Source organism: Lytechinus variegatus, chromosome 16 (assembly GCF_018143015.1).
Source record: "Lytechinus variegatus isolate NC3 chromosome 16, Lvar_3.0, whole genome shotgun sequence".
Lineage (NCBI taxonomy): Eukaryota > Metazoa > Echinodermata > Echinoidea > Temnopleuroida > Toxopneustidae > Lytechinus > Lytechinus variegatus.
Window position 1 is genome coordinate 23,897,358 of NC_054755.1, and position 20,333 is coordinate 23,917,690.

General features: G+C 39.8%; 2 protein-coding genes and 1 long non-coding RNA gene across 4 annotated transcripts in view; 2 read left to right on the forward strand and 1 right to left on the reverse strand.

Annotated features, from left to right (window-relative positions):
* Window positions 1-20,333, forward strand: part of LOC121429556 (conserved oligomeric Golgi complex subunit 6-like) — a 35,301-nt gene that overhangs the window by 12,187 nt on the left and 2,781 nt on the right. Inside the window, exons 7-16 of the mRNA XM_041626635.1 lie at window positions 1,499-1,569; window positions 2,282-2,375; window positions 3,653-3,729; window positions 4,195-4,338; window positions 12,374-12,438; window positions 15,091-15,182; window positions 16,496-16,610; window positions 17,065-17,196; window positions 18,266-18,433; window positions 18,792-18,899. Of these exons, the coding sequence (XP_041482569.1) occupies window positions 1,499-1,569; window positions 2,282-2,375; window positions 3,653-3,729; window positions 4,195-4,338; window positions 12,374-12,438; window positions 15,091-15,182; window positions 16,496-16,610; window positions 17,065-17,196; window positions 18,266-18,433; window positions 18,792-18,899 (1,066 nt within the window). The remainder of the gene's footprint in view (window positions 1-1,498; window positions 1,570-2,281; window positions 2,376-3,652; window positions 3,730-4,194; window positions 4,339-12,373; window positions 12,439-15,090; window positions 15,183-16,495; window positions 16,611-17,064; window positions 17,197-18,265; window positions 18,434-18,791; window positions 18,900-20,333) is intronic.
* Window positions 4,821-19,833, reverse strand: LOC121429558. The gene is made up of 3 exons (XR_005971949.1): window positions 19,824-19,833; window positions 15,241-15,244; window positions 4,821-4,991 (listed from the first exon to the last, which is right to left on the reverse strand). It is a non-coding gene; the product is annotated as an uncharacterized LOC121429558 (long non-coding RNA).
* On the forward strand, window positions 7,125-12,206 carry LOC121429557. Of its 2 annotated transcripts, none has more exons than XM_041626637.1 (2): window positions 7,125-10,585; window positions 11,449-12,206. In XM_041626637.1, exon 1 carries the CDS (start codon window positions 7,304-7,306, stop codon window positions 9,152-9,154), a length of 1,851 nt encoding a protein of 616 aa, XP_041482571.1. In that variant the 5' UTR covers window positions 7,125-7,303; the 3' UTR covers window positions 9,155-10,585; window positions 11,449-12,206. The 2 variants fall into 2 exon arrangements, with proteins under 2 accessions (XP_041482571.1, XP_041482570.1); XM_041626636.1 differs by having other exon boundaries at window positions 11,466-12,206.

A 20,333-nucleotide genomic window follows, 5' to 3' on the forward strand; every position in this document is an offset into this window, starting at 1 on the left:
AGCTATCAGATTCACAATGATCGTAAAGTATTCTTAAGAACCAATCAGCAGACAGCAGGGTAAGTAATCAGATTCACAATGATTGCAAAGTATTAAGATTCAATCAGCAGACCACAAGTCGGAAATAATGGTTAACATAAGAATTCCAAGGCAGGTTCCTGAAGGCTCTGTGGCTGAGCTGATTCATCCTGTCTTTTGCTGTTAGTCTTGTTTTCAGTCATCAGGCATTTGATATAAACATCATTACAGACAGGGGAGCCTTGTCTCAAGGCTAGAGTAATTGCTGCGAACAATGATTTCATAGATTTATAGTTGCATACAGTGCATCCCAGAAAAATAGTAAAGCATTATCATTGATTTATTTTAATTAAACCACAAATTTGGTTGACAAATGGCATTTCATTGTAAAGCTTTATCATTGATATAACTTCTATGATTAATCTCCCTCATTCAAGCATATGTAAGTAAAAATCAGTTTGAAGAAAGGATATTAAAAACACAAAGTCATTTGGCAGAATGGTCACATGAACTTCAAAAGTAAAATCACATCTACAAAATTACGTTTTGGTATCACTTCTTTAAATTGTTTTATACACTCTCGTACTTGAATGAGATTTGCTTTGCCTGCTGAGAGGATACTGACACATTGCCTACACATAGGTGATGTAAATGTGTGTGGCTTCTTTTCCAAAAGTAATGTACCCATGAAACTAACCGGAGGGCTTGTATATTTGTCACTGACTTGTTATGACAAACAAGACTTCAAAAATGAAGCGTTGTGGCCCCTGTTGATAAGTCTCCGGACTTTGAAACAGAGGGTCGTGGGTTCAAATCCCAGCCATGGCGTAATTTCCTTCAGCAAGGAATTCATCCACAGTGTGCTGCACTCGACCCAGGTGAGGTAAATGGGTACCGGCAGGAAGTAATTCCTCAAAAAGCTGTGTGCACCTGAATAGGTAGCCTAGCTTGGCCGGGTAATAATAATAGCAGGGCCCGCTGGGAGAACAGTTTTCGAAACTGAAGTGGCTACCCATGGTAAATATACCGTTGATTATGATTATTAAAGGTAAATGCTAGTTTTGGTAACAATATCAAAATGAGTTCATACAGAATCCAATAAAATGACCACCAAAGTGTCTGTTTGTATAAATAAAACGCATCTGCCAAAGGATTCTGGAAGAAATTGTGTAATTGCTGAAAAATCAGCAAATAATCACAGGATTCGGGTAGGGCGTCGGGCCCGACGCTCTAAGCAATAATTATACATTGTCCCACGTGCGCTTATCTGTGTTGGGGATCTTCGGTGTGAACATTTTTCAGCGTAGATTTCAAGATTTCACAAAGTTCAGTTAATGTAACTGTACCAGATCTAGATCCTCGATGATATACTGACAATTAAGCCTTGTTTTACAGACTTTCTCATGAAATCAGTGTTTACGGCAACTACTGGAATTTCTCTTTAAACAGTCTTGCATTTTCTTCTGTTGTTATTAATTAGATTGGAGATCATGGAATCTATGGCTTTGCACCAAGAGACAGCATATGAGAGACTCTACAGATGGACACAAGGTATTTATATTGTATTGAGTGTGTAATCAGGGGACCGTTTCATCAACAATTTTGTCTGACAAGTTGTCAGATCTGACATCTTTCCTTGATTCTGATTGGTTGAGAGGCACTGTTACCATAGTAACTGTCAGATAAAATGGCACTTGTCGGATAAAACGTCTGACAAGTCCTTTCATGAAACGCTCCCCAGGGGACCATTTTATCAACATTTTCGTTCGACAAGTTGTCAGATCTGACATCTTATCTAGATTTTGATTGGCTGATAAGCACTGATCCTATGGCAACTTTCGGATAAAATGGCACTTGTCGGATAAAACGTCTGACAAGTCCTTTCATGAAACACTCCCCAGAGATATTTCAAGGGTTAAGGCAAATATTACATGAATCAAAGAGGAGTGCAATATCGGCCCCTAGCGAATGGAATATTTCTGCAATATAATTATCATTATTTATCCCCCAACAAAAAAAAAGTGATTGAGCAAATCTTGTCACTTATCACATTGTAGTGACTATGGCCTGACTTCAAAAGATCAGTTTGATCATGGATATGCGACTTCCGTGTAGATCTTTATGCCGTCTTGTAGTAACATTACGTCCAGTGTTGCAAAGTAGAATACATGTTTTCAATTCATTGCTATCCCTGCGCAGATCATGATATCTCAAAGAAAATTGCTAATATGTTGATGATCTTCTTTTTTTTTCTGGTTGAAAGGTGAATGCCGGAGCATGACAGGTGATTCCTTTGAGGTGACTTTACTCCATTGTAAGGCGATGGAAGCTCTTCAAGACAGACCTGTCCTCTTCAGGTGAGCTGATTTAATATATCTTTAATTTTTGTAACCCCCCCCCCTCCCTGAGTGCGTGTTGCTACTCCCATTTATTACTAGATTATATTAATGAGTGTACCCTAAAACAATTATGATGTGAAGGATACAAACAAAAAATGTGTTTCTTTGAATGTTTGAATGAATTAACAGATTTTTGATCTAAATTAAATCAAATGAGTGCACAATCAAAATGAAATATTTAGATATTTATCTCTTGTTTGTATGAAACCCCTTGTAGAAATGGAATGAGCTGAAAATTTATAATATGATCTTTCTTAGAACATTGTAACTTTCTAATATTCAATTACTAAATCTGAAAAGTAAGATTGTTTTAAAGGGCTATTTTAAAAATACAAAGTGTTGAGAGAGGGCACCAGATACCACATTCCTTGAAATGCCGAACACGTGAAAGCTGCTTGAGCTACAGCTGGGGTAATAATATCCATGTCCTTTTGAATCGAATACAGACGTTATTCATAATGTGTTATGTACTATACAAGAACTGACTATTAATATTATTATTTCTTACATAGGTAGGGAATACACCAAAAGGTTCAGGAAAGTTTTGAAGAACACAAATTTCATGAAATTTCACAGAAAAATTAAAAATTGTTATGAGACCAAATTGAACAAAATCAGCGACTCTACTGCATACGGACATGCATTAATGGGAGGACAAGCTTTTTAACCTGTGGTAGAATCACTTTCTTACATAGGGAGGGAGTTAGCCAAAAAGGTTCAGGAAAGTTTTGAAGAACACGAAATTCATGGAATTTCACAGAAAAATGAGCAACTCGACTGCATACAGACATGCATTTATGGGAGTTGGGGTCTACATGCAAATATTCACAACAAATATTTCAGGTGTATTTTGTTGTATTTGAATTGTTAAGGCTTCATAATTTTATGCAGTGGATCTTTTTACTATAATCTTACTTATCCTGAATAATGTGAAAAGAACAATTGTTTTCACTTTAAAACTTAGATTGGTATTGTGATTGTCACTTGACTTTCAAATACTATTGTCACTTGACTTTCAAATCTGAAATTATGTTACCTTTGAAGGCAACTCAGAAAGAGCGGTATTTTAGAAATATGTCAATTATGGCAATCACATATTGTCTGAAATTAGTCTCTTAATTCCTATAAAGAACTCTTTCTAGGCAGAAGAAAGTTGCTGCTTATACCATAATTATTCTAAAACCAAGCATTTTTTAAAGCAAATTTCTAATATTCTTAATATATTTTTGATATAGGTATGCTCTAGATGAGTTTGGCACAGCGAGAAGAACGGCTATGGTGAGAGGATTTATTGATGCTTTGACTAGAGGAGGTTAGTATGGTTTCTTTTTCTTCTTCTGTTCCTTCTTCTTATTCCTCTTCTTGTACTTCTACTTCTTCTTCTTCTTCTTCTCTCCTCCTGCTCTTCCTCCTTTGAGATTTAAGATTATGAGCCCAAAAGAATATAGCCTACCCAAACTCTCTTTGAAAAACATATTACACATGTGGAGCGTTGTGGCCCAGTAGATTTGTCTCCAGACTTTGAAATAGAGGGTTGTGGGTTTAAATGCACATTGTGCTGCACTCAACTAGGTGAGGTAAATGGGTACCTGGGGGAATTTTTTCCTTGAAATGCGTGTGAAATAATAACAGCCACCGAGCTAAAGCTGGGGTTTTAATATCAAAGTCCTTAAGAAGCACATGAAGATTTTGTAATTTTCATTATGTGATATGGGCTATACAAAAATTGCCTATTATTATCATTATTAAAAAAAAAAGTGCATTGTTTGTTTATTAGGCCCTGGAGGTACCCCTCGACCAATAGAGCTTCATTCCCATGATCCAATGCGTTACGTTGGCGATATGTTGGCATGGCTACACCAAGCATCGGCATCAGAGAAAGAACATCTTGAAGCTTTATTGAGGCTCGCATCAGCACAATGTAAGTTGTTATTCTTGTCATTGTAATCGTCATTGGTGGTGGTAGTTTTGTTCTCATCACCCTCATCCTTCTTCCTCATCTCCTTTTAGCCAGGTTAGAAATTAGTCATGTCGCTGCAAGAATGCCCTTAACAACACACTTTCCTTGTCAATCTGGCGCTGCACAGCAGCTGCCTGACCCGCAATCAATTTGGGAAAAGCAAATTTTTGGAGTATTTCATTTCATCATTTTTCACACGGGCATGAGAATGCCCTTAGCAGCTGGTATAGATGCATTGCTTTAATTCAAATTTCCACAATTAAAAATATATGTATGTACAAATCATTGACATTAAAAGATATATTACACGTGGAGGGGTCAAAGAAAGCATAACTGCTTGTATAAATTGGCCCCTAAAGTATAGAATAAGTCATATTAATACATGTAAAGTAAACAAACAATATAATCATAACATAATTACAAATACGTCTAAGAGAAGGGAGGGGGGGGGGTGAAAACAAATCATTACAATAAATGGAAAGCCGTGTTTAAAAGTGTTTTGTTTCGAAGACATGCACGTTTAAATTGATTTAAAGATTTTGATAATTTAACAGAATTCGGTAATGAGTTCCAAAAGAGTGGTCCAAAATAAAAAACAGATCGTCTAGTTAAAGCTGGCAAAGGAGGGTGATAACTGTTACAATTTCTAGTTTGATATGAGTGATATAAATTATTCATTTTAAAATAATCTTGAAGAGACTTAGGTAACATATGGTTGTGGCATTGGTACATGAATAAACAGGTCTGTAATGATATGATATTCTGAATCGGTAAGATATTGTTTCGTTTGAAAAGAGGTGCACTTTCAGAGAGGTAATTGGAATGAGTTATTAGACGGATTGCTCGTTTTTGTAAAGTAAAAATTTTCTGTATATTTCTTTTAGTTGTAAATCCCCATGCAATCACTCCATAGTTAATGGTAGATGTGATAAAAGCATGATATAACATTTTTAGAACTGAACTTGGCAAAAAATTAAGTTTAGCTATTACCCCAATCTTTTTAGCAATCTTATTACAGACCTGTTTGATATGAAAGTTCCAAGATAAATTGTCATCCAAATAAATACCTAAAAATTTTACATTGTGAAGTTGAGTAATTTCAAAGCTATTATAGTATAATTTTAAGTTGTCTATCTTATGGCTGCATGTACTAAACAACATATAATTGGTTTTTGAAGTATTCACAATTAGATTATTGACTGACATCCACTCATTGATCTTTTTAAGCTGTAAATTCATATCTCTGAACAGAATATCAATATTACTACCAGACATAGAGACACACGTGTCATCAGCAAATAGCACAAAATTTAGCATATTTGAACATTGGGGTAAATCGTTTATAAATAACAGAAAAAGGAGTGGGCCGAGGACTGAACCCTGGGGCACTCCATATCTCACTGTCCTGGAGCTTGACTCACATTTGTTAAATATAGTAATTTGTTCTCGATCGGTTAAATAATCTGTGATCCATTTGATGTTTCTGCACTAGGGCGGTGCACAAAAAAATTGTTTGATTTCCAGCATTCCAGTGAATCATCATGTTACCGTTTATTTTATTTTTCAGTGAGTTCCCCCAAAAGTAAACGTGTATTATTTTTCAATCATAAAATTAACATTTATCATAAGAATTGAATGTGTTCTTTGATTCGAGAACAAACTCTTTACACTGAATCGTTTATATATTTTGGAGTAATAACAATAAATTCTCAGGCATACCAGGGATGGTTTGCGCAGAAACTCACGTTCATGTGGAGCGTTGTGGCCCAGTGGATTAGTCTTCAGATTTTTAAACAGAGGGTCGTGGGTTCGAATCCCAGCCATGGCGTAATTTCCTTCAGCAAGAAACTGATCCACGATGTGCTGCACTCGACCCAGGTGAGGTAGATGGGTACCGGTAGGAAGTAATTCCTTAAGAAGCTGTGTGCGCTATGAATGCCTAGCTTAGCCGGGTAATATAGGAGTGCCTTGAGCACCTAACAAGGTGGAAATGTGGGCAATATAAATATCCTATATTATTATTATATTATTATTTATAGATTAGTGAAAAAAAATTAACAAAGCTTACAAAAGATATGCTAATGAGCCAATGGTCGATTTAGCATGGTTGTATCTTTAAGTCAACCGTGGCCAATGTTTCTGTGTATACTGATTTTGACAGTAAAAACTGATATATATCTTGCTCATCAAAGGTAAATGCCATTTGTTTTAATGATATCAAAATAAGTTTGAATAGAATCCAATGAAATTGCCACCAAAATTTTACAAAGTATAGTGCAATTATTTGAATTCTTCATTTTAAAAGAAAAACACAACAACATTGAATATTTATAGTTTATCCTCCCATATTGTAAAATCTACTTCAGATACGCCATACTTACCTATTCCCTTAAATGCCATTCGATCGCCACGCTCGAATACACCCGGCAAAAATTTCTCCTATAAAAGGAGAAAAAGTCTGCAACGCAGACTAGAGCCCCGCACGACAAGGAGGGAAACCCCGCCCTATACTATAAGTACCTTGCGTGCGTGGCTCACTTCCTCTTTCTTTTGCCGGCGCCCGAACCTAACAGTTGTGTGGCGCTTACGCTCAGTTAGAGTTTCTATACACCCAAACAGTATAAGACTTTTCCCAAAAGTAGACAGAGGTCTCAGAACCCACGTCTCGGGACAAAAAGTAGACAGAGGTCTCAGAACCCACGTCTCATTACAAAAGTAGACAGAGGTCTCAGAACCCACGTCTCATAACAAAAAGTAGACAGAGGTCTCAGAACCCACGTCTCATTACAAAAGTAGACAGAGGTCTCAGAACCCACGTCTCATCACAGAAGTAGGCAGAGGTCTCGGTACCCACGCCTCATCCGATCCCACAGCCATAACCAGACGGAGGTACGTTTCAGGCCCCACGTCTATATTATCCACCATAATGAGCCAAACAACTGGATCGAAAGACTCTCCCCGTCAGGGCCCCAATCAAGCCAGTAATAACACTTCCCAGAACAATACGAAAGAGGATGGAGCTATGAAAGATGATGGAGGAAAGAAAACCCCCAATATAGCCAGGTCTAAACGAGGTACAGGGTTCAAAATCCCCCTCAAAGGAAAAGTCAAGACCCCCTCCCAGGCCAAACCCAAGGGGAAGACAGCTAAAACCCCTACTCCGGACGAATTAACCCTCGGGACGTCCGTCACCTTACTGGGAAAGATACCGAAGGTTAAGGGGGCCGAGTTTTCTATGGACGACTCGGATAAATTCGAGACGATTCCCGTCACCAAGAAAGCGAAGATGGGGGAATCAGGGAAGGACGTAAAAACGGGTTTTCATCCCCCTGACGACACGGACATTGCCTCGGCGGCATGGTTCATGAAGATGTTCCAGGCGGCGCAAAAATGTATGAACTTGTCGAATCAGCCGATTGCAGGCGACACCAGCGCCCCTACCAGATCAGCGGCGCAGACCAAAACTCTGCCCGACAGCCCAGGCGCCCCGACGCCGGACGGGCCGCTGAGGCGTGACGGAGTACCGGCGAAGCGGCCACGGCCAGGACAACGGGACATTGAAAGCCGTACTCGGGGGAGAAGCCCGAGTACCTGTCATGCTCCCTCTATTGATATAAATGAGGATGATTCAAACTCTGAATATGGCTACCATCGGCCCATAGCATCCCGCAAGCGAAAATGGGCAGACTCTTTGCTGTCTCAACTTTCCACTTCAGGATCAGAGAGACAGAGCATTGCTAGCGGTCGTTATGAGAAGGAGGGGGTTTCAGTGATTAGTGAGGGTTTTTCTTCAGCTATTTTTGCTTCCAGCCCCAGCTCTCGCCATGATAGCGTAGAAAGCAAGCCTGTTTCGGCTGCAGATTTGATTACGAAATACTGCCCCCAGCTTAAGGCAGATACTACCGACTCAGAGGAATCTAAGCCTATTTTCTGTCTCGATTCGGAGCTTGGGAGACAATCTGTCAACTCAGCTGCGGTGAAGCTTGACAAACCCTTCTCATCCTGCCTGAATTACCTTAATGACAGGGGAAGGGACTTACGTCCTACCAACAGAGTGGTTAAGAAGCACTTTCGCTTTGGGGAACGAGACTTTAAGCACGCTTTCAAGACTCCCACAGTCCCAGATGCAGCCTTTTGTGTTGGTGATGCTAAGGCTAAGAGATCGCGCTACTCTAATCAGAATCCACTCGGGTCACGTAGATTTAAGCGTATGGAGAGTCAGTTGACCTCTATTGACCAGGCAGCCAGGGCATCTATGCGCCTAGCAACCTATCACACATATCTTTTGACAGCCTTTCGGGAATCTGAGAGACTAGGTATCTCCCCAGAGGATCGCAGAGACATATGGGAGTGTGTTATGAAGATTGCAGAATACCAGTTTGAACAGGCGTCGAGAACGGCCATACTTTGCACGAGAGCAAGACGTTCACAGGTCATTGACCTACTTCAGATTGAAAAAAATGCTACTCGACTACTCGAAAGACTGCCAGCCTGGGGGGATGACCTTTTCAGTGGTCGTTTTCAGGAAGTTTTAGAATCTTCCATCTCTGCCTCTTCCACGGCTGATAAGACAGTGTACAGGTTGTCTTCACATTCTTATGGCCAACGTTCCTCCTCACGTCAGCAGGCCTCTGGGCCGAGTAACCAGCAACCGCAGGGCCCCCCACAACGCGAGGTCAGGGATAGGAGCCCCCAGACCAATCAAAGGACCCCTACACCCTTTCGGGGTCGACGCAGATTGTCCCGCGGTTCTCAGTACCCCCCTAAACACTTGTGACTCCTTGGCCGGACCGTTTTCCCCAGACTTACACGCCCCCGTAGGAGGAAGGCTCATTTTCTTTGCAAAAAATTGGAGCCTCATAACAAGAGACAAATTAATTCTCAGGATAGTGTGGGAGGGATATCGGGTCGAGATCGACCCAGATTATCGGGATGCGTTCGCACAATTAACCAAACCTCTGCCCTCCCCCACTCTCTCGAAACGAGAGAGGCTCTTTTAAGGGAAATCAACGAACTGGAGAGAAAGCGTGCAATTTCCAAGGTGCCCTCCAGCCAAAAGATTGTTTTGTCAAATGTCTTCCTAATTCGGAAACGGTCCGGAAAATTCAGGATGATCCTGAATCTAAAGAAACTAAACAGGTTCATCGAAAACAAGTCATTCAAGATGGAATGCCTCTCCAAGATCCTGCCCCTGCTTCGCCCCCACGAGTGGGCGGCATCTATAGACTTATCGGACGCGTATCTTCACGTTCCAATAGCAAGGTCCTCTCAGCATCTCCTAGGTTTCGCAATAGGAGGGGACACTTACCAGTACCAGGCCCTCCCTTTCGGCCTTCGCTCTGCTCCTCGCATCTTTACAAGGCTCGTCAGGGTAATTGCTGCAGAGCTAAGAAGAAGAGGGGAAAAAATTTTTTGCTATCTGGACGATTGGTTGATCCTCGCCCCCTCAGAACAAACCCTTCTCAGACACTTGAAGGTCACAATCGCGTTAACGTCAAATTTAGGCCTTCTCATAAACTGGGAAAAATCAAGATTGACTCCAACTCAGACTCCGGATTTCCTTGGAGCATTTATAGACATCCCGAGTCAGGTGGCAGCCCCCCTTCCCCTCCGGGTTCAGAGAATGAGAGCAGTCGCGGAGCAACTCCTGTCCAGTCGTCTCTCGACTGCGAAGACTTGGCAGATTTTTCTGGGACTCTTAGCAAGCTTAGTGAATACAGTACCCCCTTGCAGACTGAGGATGAATTTTCACATAAACAGTTTGGAGATGATTGCGGTGCAGTTAGCCCTCCAACACTTTGCATCCGAGATAGTGGAAAAGTGTGTCCTGATAAAGTCAGACAACCAGACGGTGGTAACATATCACATAGCAGACTTCTTATCGAGGGGGCGCTATCTCCCCTCGGAATGGATGCTCCACGAGGCTGTGGCCAGGGAGATATTCAATCATTTCGGCAACCCACAGATAGATCTATTTGCCTCAACACTACCAGGGACCCAGCACTACTACCCCGAGCCCAACAAACTGAGGCTCACACTGTGGCCCATTACAGGGCAGCAGCAATCAAGGCTGGACTTTCTGAACGGGCTGCCAATTTCTCAGCAGAACGTTTACGGTCTTCCACACGATCAACCTACGACTCCAGACTCAGTCACTATGTGAGATGGTGTCGGCAGGCTAAGACTAATCCATGCAGGGCATCTGTAGGTGAGATTGCTGAATTTTTTATATCTTTGTATGACAAGAATTTGGCATGTAATACTATTCGGGGTTACAGGTCTGCCATAGCTGTCCTACACGAAGGCTTTGACAATGGTGAATCTGTTTCCTCGTCTATTTTTCTGTAAACATAATGCATCTTTGCGGGATTTAACCATAAAAACTGTTTTCCTTCTGGCAGCGGCTTCTGGTCAGAGGCGTAGCTCTATCCATGCTCTTACCACAGCTCCTGGGCATATTCGTTGGGAGAAAAACAAGATTAGACTTATTCCTCATGGCCGTTTTCTTGCTAAGATCCAACGGGAGTCCTCTCTCCCTCTTGAAATTGTTCTACCATCCATAAGTTCCTTTTCTTCAGTTAGGGAGGATAGATTTTGGTGCCCGGTAAGAGCATTAAAGAGAAATTCCAGTAGTTGCAGTAAACACTGATTTCATGAGACAGTCTGTAAAACAAGGCTTAATTGTCAGTATATCACCGAGGATCTAGATCTGGTACAGTTACATTAACTGAACTTTGTGAAATCTTGAAATCTACGCTGAAAAATGTTCACACCGAAGATCCCCAACACAGATAAGCGCACGTGGGACAATTTATAATTATTGCTTAGGGCGTCGGGCCCGACGCCCTACCCGATTCCTGTGCTTATTTGCTGATTTCTCAGCAATTTCACAATTTCTTCCAGAATTCTTTGGCACATGCGTTTTATTTATACAAACAGACACTTTGGTGGTCATTTCATTGGATTCTGTACGAACTCATTTTGATATCGTTACCAAAACTAGCATTTACCTTTAAAATGGTATCTTGATAAGACTAAACAATTTCGTGCTTCCGATCAACTTTTTGTTAGTTTCATTCCCCTCACAGGGCTGTCTCGCCGGATACTATCTCTCGTTGGATTGTGGAGGCAGTGAAATCTGCTGGTGATCCAGTCATCACCAGAAAGTTAGAGCCCATGACACAAGAGGATTGGCTGCTTCCTGGGCCTTATTCAAGGGCGTACCCATGGAGGATATAATGAAAGCGGCATATTGGTCCAACGCTAATACATTCACATCCTGCTACCTCTCGGATGTCCTCGGTGATGAATCCAAGTTTGCGAGGGCCACCCTGTCCGGTCCCCATCGCTAATCCAAGGTATGAGTTTAACTTTACAAGCTTGTCATTAGTATCTTGTATAATAGAATTGATCTGTAGGGCCTCTTGGCTTTGACCTTTGGCCTGACCACCTCCCATAGTTGTTTCCGTGGGAATCTGGCATTTAAGGGAATAGGTAAGTATGGCGTATCTGAAGTAGATTATGTTGTTCAGTAGTGAACACCATATCTACGAAGTAGCCATACTTACCTATGCTACCCTCCCACCTCCCCTCTTTCTGTATCTGAGGTTCGTTTGCCTAAGAAAGAGGAAGTGAGCCACGCACGCAAGGTACTTATAGTATAGGGCGGGGTTTCCCTCCTTGTCGTGCGGGGCTCTAGTCTGCGTTGCAGACTTTTTCTCCTTTTATAGGAGAAATTTTTGCCGGGTGTATTCGAGCGTGGCGATCGAATGGCATTTAAGGGAATAGGTAAGTATGGCTACTTCGTAGATATGGTGTTCACTACTGAACAACATAACCCACTCTTACTCCACAGTTATGATTCATCTTATTCATCTGTAAAAATTGAAATAAACATATTTCTCGCACATAAAAATATAGTTATTTGAGGCGGATTTCACTTTAGTATTATTTTGTTTATATATTTTTTCTCTCTTTTTTGCTGTTCTTTTATCAGCACGAGAAGAAGAAATTCAAGAGATTCTAAGCCACATTACAGAGGGTATCTGCAGACCATTCAAGGTCTGTAAATTTGGATAGATTGTAGTTTTTTTCCCATATTCTCTTATTATTTGATAGAACTTGTCATTGTTATTGTCTCACCTGCATAGCAGAGTGAGACTATAGGCGCCGCTTTTCCAACGGCGGCGTCGACGTCAACATCAAATCTTAACCTGAGGTTAAGTTTTTGAAATGTCATCATAACTAGGCCCGGTTTGAAAGTCCATTTTTGATGCACGTGTACACGGCGTGTTTTTCGGTCGTGTACACGTGTACACGTTGTAAACACTGAGTGAGAGTGAGTTACAGTATGTTTTCAGTGTTTCCTACATGTAGCCTAAGTCACGGTTTTAAAGCTTACCTGAGAAGTTAGAAGTATCAATCCACAAAAATTGGTGCAATTAAAAAGTTTACTCAGCTTAGCAGCGCATTAAATTAATAAAGAATGCAAAAGTAAATCAGTGCAGGGCCCTAGTTAGCGCCGACGTTCGTTGGATGCGCATTTTGCATACTGTACCGTACATGCATGCACAGATCGCTGCAGAATTAAGTGTAACTGAAGTTATCGATTGATTTTCATTATTTTATTGCCAATTTGAGGAGCGTGTGTTTGTAGGCTTGTAGCATATGTTTATGAGCGTATAACACGTAACTGGAGCAATGATCGCTGTTGCAATTGGTGATTCTCAAATTGGCTCTAAAAGTGATTGAAGAACGCTTTCGAGAGTCTCGTTACGTGTTATACGCTCATACACATGTGCTACAAGCCTACAAACACGCTCCTCAAATTGGCAATAAAATAATGAAAATCAATCGATAACTTCAGTTACACTCAATTCTGCAGCGATCTGTGCATGTATGTACGGTACAGTATGCAAATTGCGCATCCAACGAACGTCGGCGCTAACTAGGGCCCTGCACTGACCGGAGCATACCCATTTCGTGTGGTCCAGAATAAATGTGGATTAAATCGGCGATTTTGGAAGTAAACTCACTCTAGGTTAACTGAAATATATTGACATATTAGTGATTAAAACATGTGCAGTGTCTTAGAACTAAGAATTAATGTGAGGCTGTGAGCTTGTTCACTGACTTTACAGTCCCACGCAAGCTTTATGCAGATGCTACCGTGTACACGGTGATGGAATTTAGTACACGTGCACTGACTTGACCGTGCGTGTACACGTGTACACGTGTACCCGAAACGGGCCTAATCATAACTTAGAAAATATATGGACCTAGTTCATGAAACTTGGACATAAGGTTAATCAATTATCACTGAACATCCTGCGTGAGTTTTATGTCACATGACCAAGGTCAAAGGTCATTTAGGGTCAATGAACTTTGGCCGAATTGGGGGTATCTGTTGAATTCCCATCATAACTTTGACAGTTTATGGATCTGATTCATGAAACATGGACATAATAGTAATCAAGCATCACTGAACATTTTGTGCAAGTTTCAGCTCTCATGATTAAGGTCAAAGGTCATTAGGGTCAATGAACTTTGACCGAATTGGGGGTATCTGTTGAATTACCATCATAACTTTGAAAGTTTATTGGTCTAGTTCGTTAAACTTGGACATTAGAGTAATCAAGTATCACTGAACATCCTGTGCGCATTTCATGTCACATGACCAAGGTCAAAGGTCAATGAACTTTGGCCGAATTGGGTGTATCTGTTGAATTACCATCATAACTTTGAAAGTTTATGGATCTGATTCATGAATCTTGGACATAAGAGTAATCAAGTATCACTGAACATCCTGTGCGAGTTTCAAGTCACATGATCAAGGTCAAAGGTCATGTAAGGTCAATGAACTTTGGCCATGTTGGGTTTTTTTGTTGAATAACCATCATATCTCTGTAAGTTTATTGGTCTAGTTCATAAAAAGTGGACATAAAAGTAACCATGTATCACTGAACATCTTGTGCGAGTTAGAGTAGTTTTCAAAGTCAGCACTGATGCTATATTGAACCGCGTGATGCAGGTGAGACGGCCAGAGGCATTCCACTTGTTCTATGATTTTATACCTTTCAAATGTTGCCAATTTGATGTTGCAGAGTGTATTTCCCTTTACCTGGCCATGAAGTGTTGAAGAATGATCTGCCCTTTCAGTTCATTTTTTTTCATTGAATTAATACATAAGCCAGGGGCCGTTTTCATACTATGCTTGATAAATCTGTTCAATTAAGTTGCCTTAAAAAGTTTTTTGTTATAACCATCAATTAGATATCTGTTAGATATTCCTCTCAGCAATGTTTTCTTATATCTCCAAAGGTGGCGATTTGAGCACTTACCTTACAACTTCAGTGATTGGATATCAGAGAGCTACAGTCAAAGATCATATCCTCATATTTACAGCCCATTGCATGTTTGGAATACTAGTAGTTTTAATACATACAAAAGAAAATAAATGCAGATATTGTATTGTCATCGGGCACCCAATCAAAATTAAATAATTTCATTGGTATAGTGCAAAATTTCATATCCTCCACATCAGAACAAGTTTATGGCATACATATTTATGTATTCTAGTAATTATATGACTGAAGCAGTTTTGGGGAATGTTCCAAAACTTGAAATATGCTGAATGACGGTGTCAACATCAGATGGGTTAATGTACACACACAGTGGAAGCTTGAATAAATGCATTTTCTCTTTGCATTCAAGGTTCGTGTTGAACAGGTGATTGTAGCTGAGCCCGGACCAGTGCTGCTTTATAAACTCACTAATCTACATAAATTCTACAGATACACGATTGGGTAAGTCTTGTAACATGTATGCTAACTAAATTTTATATTTGTTAGCATCGAGAATAACCTATCTATTGAAACCATTATCCTTCAAATCAAGTTATACATTATTTGATAGACCTTGTGGGTATCATTAAAAAAAAATCCTGCATAGTCCTACTCATTAGGAGGAGGGGAAGCGGGTCTTGTGAAAATATCTGTGAAGATCTTTGAATGCTGTGAAGACTTATAGTACTGATTTTAATTTCAATTCTAATTTCAGTTTCATTTCAATATCCAATATCTTTACTTTCAGTTCCAATTTCCATTTCAATCCTAATTTTAGTGTCAATAGCACTAATTGGTTCAAATGCTATGCACGTGTATATTCATATATCATGATTGTCTATTTAATTTTCTGTAAATATGTTCATTATCCATGCTATGTTATGTATGTTCAATACCATGTGAAAATGCAAATTTCCATTTATTTATTTATTTGGACAATAAAAACTCCCGTATGAACCTTAATCAATAACCTGATGAATCTAATTGCCCATTTTGTGTGCCCTCCTCTTCAATGAATTCATGAACCCATCCCTGATTTCACTTGTAGGAAAAATTAACCCTAGAGGACTGGAAGGTCATGATGCCCCCCACCCCCTACCCTGCAACCCTGCATTGTTTCAGGCCACATATAATGATGTCATCATGATGTCATCATGACAGAAACTTACTGAAACCGTTGGTCTCTGCTTGAGCTTCATATGAAAAGGGGTAATGATCAAACATTGGCCCGAATTCACAAAGGTGGTTTTGAAAACCCACGGTTGAGTCCATGGTTTATGCAGATTTCTTATATAAATTACGTCTTATTTAGCGCATATCGGGCGCGTGTATAAAACATGTCCAATGCTGATGCGCGCATTTTTCACAGTGCGCCAAATTGACTCCTGTTACCATGGTTAGATACACCATTTTATTCATGAGTCCACCATTTTTATTCATGAGTCCACTCTTCAAACAGTGGACTCATGAATAACATAGCGTATCTAACCATGGTAACAGGCGTCAATTTGGCGCACTTACAAATCCATTCGACATTTGCCACCGACAATTGCTACGCTGTAAATTCCGCACGCAGATCAAATGACTAACTTTAACCCTGGATTTATCACTATACCCTACCCTAAACATAACATAAAACCCTATTGCAACTCTTACCCTAGCGCTACATCTTAGATGAAAGAAATCCCAGAGCAATCGTCGCAGTAGCAAATGTCGTGTTGCCCAACTGGGCATACAAGAAAACAAAAGCTCTTCTTATTTTTGTTGATCTTTAGTCAACTGCTGAGCAAGGAAGCTTCCCTATTAGCCACCCTGGAAGAAATGGAGGAGTTTGCGCAGAAGGTATTCTTCAACGCCTTGAATGTCATGTCATCAAAACTAGTTGATAAGGTATGTGTAACTTCTTTTTCTTCTTCCTCTCTGAGTGCAGACCACCATCTTATGTATTATTGTATTATACAGGTTACCAGGAAGTGGCAGGTGCTTACATGCATTGCACAATTGTAGCACCACTAGGACAGTATTTGAACTGATTGATGATTCTGAGCAGTTTTAAGACATTGAAACTTGTGAGACATTTCCTATTTTTTAGTAAGCGCCATGGGCACCGGGCAGAGGCGGATACCAGCGCTATATAAGAACCCATCATCATCGCAACATCAATTATTTGGTTAAACGTGTTACGGCATGAACCGGACTCTAATCCACTCATGTTGAGATCTAAGATTTCATCTGAATATTGCACTCTAACTATAAACATAAACCATTCGATAAAATAAAAACAAACCAAATCATTAAGAATACATTTGCTTTGCTAACAGAAAGAAACTGTTCATTTTGACAGGTGGAACTACCCCCAGCTGATCTTGGTCCCACAGGGTCATTGACCCATACTCTGAGTCTGCTACGAGAGATCCTCACTTCCCATGATTCATCGGTTGTTTCAATGGATACAAGACAGGCTGACTTTGCCAAGGTTAGTCCATGAATTCTTCCCTACAGGGCTGCGTGATATCGCAAATTTAGGTGTTCAAATGCCCCTCAGTTATAAATGTCATGATATGACAATATACAGTATTTTCTCTAAATTATTGTCAAACTATTAGGTATGCACCTTTTTTTAAAGGCTGATGATAATACCAGTAAGAGTATAGTGCATTTGTAACTCCTAAAACCAACAATAAACCGCCCAAAATGAATTTTGAGATTTTTTAGTTTGAAAAACACATCCCATGCTTTTGAATGATATATGATGCAGTACCCCAGGGTACCAAATAATAATCTGCCATTTTGTTGAATTATTTATTTTATTTTTTGCGCTGTACCCTGGGTTACCAAAAAATGTGTACAAGTATATTTTAATGTTTTGTACAGATTTTTTTTTCTTTTTAGTGATCTTATGTAACAATGCATGCAAATGATAACTTTATTCTAATTTTCATGTTCTGTTCTAATCTTCACTGTTCAATAATGATACCTGTAGTTGTCATTATTGATCTTATGTCTTTGAATTCAATTTAACTATTTAGCTGTCGAAAAGTATACTTAAATTCTTAAGTATAACATCATTTGTTTACTATTATTGGCATGAGATTGTATCAAAGAAAGGAAATAGGCATTGTGATCATTGTCCCCATTCATTGTCATGATTGTCGCACCGATCGTACGACCGTGATCACCATGACAACAATGTAACTGTACACTATTACAACACGAGATGGCGCTGCACAACGCCGTACCCCGGTGTACGGCGTGGTGCATCACATGACTTGTTAAAATTGATCAACAATAACCCACACAATTATTTGATTGAATGGATTGAAAGAGAGACCTTCAAAAAATAAGGAGAAAACACATTTGAAATCCTAGTTCTCCGAAGCATGAAATGTACTCACTGTGCTATCTCAGTGAAACTTCCAACCAGTTGGCAAAAACTTGTGTCAAAGAAACTCTTTCATCTTGTTTTACATTCATCTTTTGTCAATAGAAAAAGAATTGTCTTGGAAAGACTTAAATTATTATTTTTTCATTGCCCTGTGTCATAGATCCTTGGGTGTGTGTTGGATCCCCTTCTTCAGATGTGTTCTCTGTCAGCCAGTAAGCTGAACCCATCGGACATGGCTGCGTATATGATCAACTGTCTGTACGCGATGCAGACGACGCTATCACTGTATGAGTATACGGACCAGAGACTGGAGATGCTTGAAGCTCAAGTGAGTAGCCTAAGAGTAATGATGATGAAGATGGTGATGATGATGATGATGATGATGGTAGTGGTAATGATGATGATAATTATGATGATGAGGATGATGATGATTATGATGATGATATGTGATGGTAGATGATTATGATGATGGTGATGATGATGATGACGGAAATTATGGATGATGATGATTGATGATAATTTGTATGATGATGAAGATTTAGATTTTAATATTGATGACGATTACTGCAATAGTAATGGCCAATAATGATGTTGATAAGATGAAGATGATGTTGTATGATGTATATACTTTAATTTTTGTAGTAATACTTGTGTAACCTAATATTTGATTTGATTTTTCCTATTAGGTTGATGCTCATGTAGACACACTAGTCAACGAGCAGGCATCTTTTGTTTTAACACGAGTTGGTCTGATCCAGATCTACAGTATTGCACAGCAGCATGTTACCACAGAGGTAAGCATTTACTATAATCCTTTAATAGTAATAATGTGTTCCATTTGTATAGCGCAGCATATACTCTACTGCGCTTAATATTGGTATCATATTATGACCCTATAAGCATTCAAAGAATAAATCCTACGGGGTACCCATTCACCTCACTTGGGTCTAATGCAGCCCAATGTGGGTAAATATCTTGCTGAAGGAAAACACGCTATGACTGGGATTTGAACCCACGTCCCTCTAATTGAAAGACGAGAGTCTTAACCACTAGACAACGACTCCCCCACATATAATCCTTTACCCATATATATGTATATACCAATAGTGAATAGGCATGATTGTGATGGTGTGAGATTTCGCATTAGATGAAAGAAAGATGCTTTATTGAACAATGTGTAGCTGTATTGAATACCACTAGAGTTTCTCTTTCTTTAACCGATTGCGAAATCTAGTACCAGTGCTCGAATAAGAATATTTCCCATTTGAATTTTACTATGCCTCAGAAGTTACAAAGAATAGTTGAGTTTTCCAACTGAATCTGTGAAAATAAGGGAAGGAAGTTTTGAAGCAGAAACCAAAATCCCTTACCAGCATGCATAGCTAGCCGTGATCCAAGTGTGTATCATATCTGCAGTGGCAGTGCACATTTAACCAGAGGGCACTACGCATAATGCACCTGCTTTTATTTTCCCAGCGCAATGGATTGACCCGTATTGTGACATTACCTATTTAACCATTCAACAATACAGTTTGGACGGTACGTGTGCAACGGTACAAATATTTCACATTGAGCCTCCTATTTGCTTCCGTACAACGAGCCCAGTCGGCAATGTGTGAGGAGGCAAACTGATCTTTATTATAGAATGGGTATCATGCATAAGTAATTACCAACGTATGGCATCCGGTAAATTTGCCATGCGTCCGGTAATTACTCACGCATGGCAAATTTACAAGATGCATGGTTAGCCGTGCGTCGGTAATTACTTATGCATGGTTGTAAAAAAATTTTTTGTAAAACAAATGATGCACAGGTTTGTTTGTACATAGGTAGGACTAGTGAGCATGCAGTAACTATGGAAACTAGTCTAAACCCACTCGGCTGTTCCATAGTTACCTTAAATGCTCACAACACCTACCAATGCACTCACATCTATGCATCATCTGTATATTAGAGATCGGAGGCTGCCTCAAGATCTAGTCAATGCAAAGCTGTACCTGGCATTTTGTGTATAATAATGCCTTTGTGCCAAAATATCATCCAGTTAAGCCCATATTTATGTTGTCCAGTGTTATCAAAGTGTCTGCATTACAGTTTGGAATTTTCATGCATCTGGTAAATAAATCATGCGTCCGGTAAAAAAAAATCATGCGTCCGGTAAAAAAAAATCATGCGTCCTGTAAATTGAATTTACCATACGCATGAAATTATCATGCATCCGGTAAATC